The sequence below is a fragment of the Petaurus breviceps genome, unplaced genomic scaffold (genome assembly GCF_028583685.1).
Source record: "Petaurus breviceps papuanus isolate PSGF00001 unplaced genomic scaffold, PetGlider_PUasm1.0 90630, whole genome shotgun sequence".
In the NCBI taxonomy this organism is placed as follows: Eukaryota; Metazoa; Chordata; class Mammalia; order Diprotodontia; family Petauridae; genus Petaurus; species Petaurus breviceps.
Window position 1 is genome coordinate 4,419,686 of NW_027187291.1, and position 4,607 is coordinate 4,424,292.

General features: G+C 49.6%; 1 protein-coding gene across 9 annotated transcripts in view; it reads right to left on the reverse strand.

Moving 5' to 3' along the window:
- The window catches only part of HDAC5 (histone deacetylase 5), a 39,308-nt gene that overhangs the window by 12,436 nt on the left and 22,265 nt on the right, over window positions 1–4,607 (reverse strand). For 6 of the 9 annotated variants that reach the window (XM_069064430.1, XM_069064432.1, XM_069064427.1 and 3 more), the window contains one exon: window positions 324–586. In XM_069064430.1, the coding sequence (XP_068920531.1) occupies window positions 324–586 (263 nt within the window). Of the gene's footprint in view, window positions 1–323; window positions 590–4,607 lie in introns of all 9 variants that reach the window. The other 3 variants (XM_069064429.1, XM_069064426.1, XM_069064425.1) reach the window with 1 other exon arrangement.

Genomic DNA, 4,607 nt, shown 5'->3' on the forward strand with positions numbered 1-4,607 from the left:
CTGAACTCAGGAGGACCTGAGTTCAAAGCTGGCCTCAGACACCTGACACTTACTAGTCATGTGACTTTGGGCAAGTCACTTAACCCCAATTGACCTCCAAAAAGCAAAAAAAGAAAAAAGTAAGTCCTCTGGGCCAAAGGCAAGGTTCCCTGGCCCATTTCTCAGGAGAAGCTGGTACTTCCAGGAGCTGACAATGAGGGTCAGTGAGAAACAAGGTCCAAAGCAGAAACTACCCCACCACCACTCCCAGTCACAGCTTATGCTGCACTTATGCACACTCTGGGAGGCAGACACAGGGCAGGCAGCAGAAAGGAGACTCTCACCTTAAGATGCTTCTGCAACTGGACCTCATGCTGCCGGGTCAGGTGGTCATGCTGTTTCTGGAACTCAGCAAAGAGGAGTTGCTTCTGGAGCTGCTGCTGCTGCTTCAGGGCCAGTAGCTCTTGCTGCAGCTGCTGCTCTCGCAGCACAGGGTCGATGGTGGCAGGGCCCACTCCTCGAAGCTCTGTTGGACCAGGGCTGCCTCCACCTCTGCCGCCCCCAACAGAGCCTGGCATGGCCCCACGCAGCACCGGCTTCACCTCTACTGCTTGGGGGAAGGGGAGAAGAGGAGGGGAAAGAGTGTGTGATGGCTCATCAACTCCAGGCACAGGCAATGGATGACAGATAACCCAGCTCCTATTCAACCCCAATCCTCAGCCCCTACACAGCTGGTGTATTGGGAAGAACACTGAGTCAGGACCTGGGCTGGAATACCTGTGTGACCTTAATGAAATTAGTTTTCTCCATCTACAAAATGATGGACTGTTGACAAGATGATCTCCCTTCTAATTCTCAATCTGTGATAATCAGCCAAAGGATTTTCTCAGCCTCCTCACCACTGACAATACTGGTGTATAGGGGATGAAAACAGGCATTAAGTCTCCATAGTGTTACAAGAATGCTTCCTCTGGGTTGGCCCTTGTATCCTACTGGAAGGGAAAGAGACTACAAGGAAAAGTCCATTTACTGACCTTCTACTACACAGATCTCAAAGCACTTAATAGTCCTCTCCAGGATCTGTACTCTAAAATTGAAATACAATCTCTAAAGGGCAAGACAAATGGCATATTCAAGTCACCAAAAGCAGTCTGGCATGCTTCATCAGCCTGGGCTTTCCAGCATGACCCTCAGTATGGACAAGAGAGAAGGCTGAGCTTCAGGAACCATTTAAACCTCAATCAAAATGGCCCATGAAGAACCAGGTATCCTATTTCCCTATATCTCTGAACCACCTTTGGTTAAGTGGGAGGAGGAAAAGCACAGATAGGGAGGCTAAATAAATGAGAAAGAAGACCCCTCCTCATAAAGACTCAGAGTTACAAAGTAGGATAGGGGCAGGTTAGAATACAACTGGAGGCAACATAGAGTGCAGTGGCGCTGGGCTGGGCCTGTCTGGAAGGGGAGGGCTGAGCTTGGGAGCCAAAGTCTGCTTCCTTTACTGGATTATCTCCTTTCAACAGTTTTATTGTAATTACCCTGAAAATGCCGCTATATATAGAGTGAGCCAAACAGCAGCTGTGCAGAGAGAGAGAAGGAAAAAAGGGTGGGGGGGGGGAGGGGGGGGGGGAGGATGAGAGAAGGGAAGGGAAGGCAGAAGAAGAAGGGGGGGGGGGGGGGGGGGGGGGGGGGGAGGGAAGATGAGAGAATGGAAGGGAAGGCAGAAGAAGAAAGGTGGGAGGAGAGACAGGGAAGGAAAAGAGATGAAATGGGATGGCAGAGGGAAGGTGGAGCTAAGGTTTAGAGAACAGACACCCAGCCCTGGAAGAACACCTGGGGGAAAGGGAAGAGAGATGGGGGGAGGGCCCACTTAATAAATATCAGGGTAGAGCCCTACAAGTTAGCAGTGGGCCCAGGTGGCTCTACCAGTGGGCTCTTGGTAGGACTCTACCAAGCAAAGAAATAGATGGTTCCAATAGTTCTACTAGAGAAGAGTTATGACCTCCTTGTACCCACCACACTGTCCTAAAATTACTATTTAATCCATTTCTGTTGCCTTGGGAATCACAGCATGGATAGGAATAGGCAGGCAGGTGTGCATGTGCACACTTGTGCACTAGCACACACATACACACACTCACACATGCACACCACCCAAACCCAGTCTACTGACCTAGAACCCTCCCTCTTCCAGCCAAAAGGGAAGGCAGTCACAATCAGGGGTAAAGGAACTGGAAGAGGTAGCAACTTCCCCTCAACCCCATTTCTTTATTTGGCTCCTTTCTCCATAGTTCTCAAAGCACTTTAATAGACTGGATTTCCCTCCCTGGCTGAGAAGAGGAGGCAGGGAGCTAGGGTGACTTCCCCAAAGCAAAGTAGGGAACAACAGGCCAAGGCTACAAAGATGTACCCCAGATCCTGACCCCAACCTAATCCCCCCCCAACCATGATCAGTCCCCTCCTCTCCATTCCTCTTCTCCCACTCTATAGTTCAGCCTCTCCTCAACTAAGGCAAGAGCAGAAATAGTCACAAAACCAGAGCAGGAACAGAGAGTGATAGTGAAATGGCTGAGTACCATATCCCATCAGAACCTAGAGTGGAGACAGTCTCCCGCCCCCCCTCAACCCCACCCCACCTCAGCAGCCCATCCCTTTGTAGCCTGGGTATCTCTTCACTCTCCAGAGTACCCCAAGTGAACTCCTAGAGGAGACTGACACAGGACTAAGGCCAACCCCCAATTTACCCCCTCCCCTAATGGCCACATTCCTTAGCGGCTGCCACACTGACGACTTTGTGGCCACAACTCAAGAGCCACATCTGCAGCAAAGGCTGTGCAGCAAAGATGTGGCTAAGAGGGTGGGGTTACAAATTCTCTCTCTCTTCCCCCCCCTTCACTCTCTTAATTATCCTTGGTCACACACACACACACACACACACACACACACACACACACACACACACCCTTCTGTGGCACTGCACAAAGTTTAGTTGCAGAGATTGTCTTATTTGCTTCCCCCAACTCTGTAAATGAGTTGGAAGGAGAGGGGCACACTGGTTCAGAAGGGATGACAAGGCCAACCCACAGACCTCCCTTAGCCTCTTCTAGCTCTTGGCAAAGCCAGAACCAACTCAGAGAAGAAAATCTCCCTTTTCAAGACTCCTAGCCCAAGTCAGAGCCCCTCTATTCTGAAGATTTTGTACTGCCAAAGGGTAGGATGGACCTAGGTTCAAGCTGCTGCTCCCAACGTAGCTGCTTCACAAAGCAGTAAGTGGGCACAGAGACAGGAAGGGGATGTGGCAGTGCCAACTCCTTGCTAGTAACTTGCCTCAGGTCCTGAAATGACTGATGTCAGGAGCAACATGTTAGGGAATAGTGGAAGGGATGTCTCCTCCCCAGGCTTAGCTTAGGAGGCAAAAGGCTCCATGACAGCAATCAAAAGTGGCCTGCCCAAGCCTCCACATACAGCCTTGTTCTTATATAAACAGAAATGAAGGGACCAAAATACTAATTCCAGAAGCCAGACTCCTTGTCCTATTGGCAAGGAAAGAAAAAATTCAACCATAAGAAAGGGTCCCTCTTTCCCAGCTATGCAGACACCTGTCAAGCTATCCAGCCTAGCCCAGAAGAAATGGAAAAGGCTCTGGAATCTATCTTCTAAGGGGCATTCTGCCCAACTTGGGCAATGGAGTCAGGGGAAAAGGAGGTAGAAAAGGTTCCAGTGCCTATGCAAAACCTGGTGCCAAGCTCACCCCCAAGACAGTCACCCAAATTCCATGCCCTCTGCCCAATCTATTATAAAAGGAAAGGAGATGGCAGCAATTGCTGCTGGAGCAAGGTACTCTGGGAGGGAAAGTGGGTGTGTCTTACCAGAGAAGGGGAGCCTTCTACCCTACTACCCACACAGTAATGAGAGGGGAGGCTCAGAGAGCCTTATAGAAAGGAAGCTAGAGTGTAAGAAAAAGCCCTGTTCTCTAGCATGACCAGATTCATGGCCCACAGCTAAGAAAGGAGAAGGGGGAGGACTTCCAGGATTCAAATGTGAGATGGATCCAAGAGGCAGCCTGGCCTCAGAGAAAGGGGATGTGGTAAACAGAAGACCCCAAACAGACAGGGTTCAATTTCCTTTCCTCTTAGCTCTGTTTCCTCCCGGCCTCCTTGGAGAAGGGAAGAGAATGACTAGGAAGATAACACAGTCAACTCCTGACCCATTTATTTTTGCTCTTATATTCTATCTTCTCCCCCCCAAGGATTCTGACCCTTTCCCCCAAGAGAACTAGGTAGTGGAAGCTGCTCTTTCAAACTACTTGCTTCATCTCCATAAGCCCATTACCACAAAGAGGGCACCTCTGTCATCTTTTTGAAGCCTGAAACTCTGAAGGGAGTCAGAAATAAAGCTATAAAAGATGACAGCAACCCCCAAAAACAGGGAGGTGAAGGCTCTGACAGATGACCACTTCTGTGACCTCAGTCAACATCAATAGAATTTTGTTACAGGTTGGTGTGGTCAAGGAAAGTTGCACAGGGCAAAGAATACTAGGGCCAGATAGGCAGAGAGCTATGGAGTGTAAGAAATATTATCCAAAATGGACCTCTGCCTAAGCAAGGCCAAAGTCTTCTCTTCTCCCT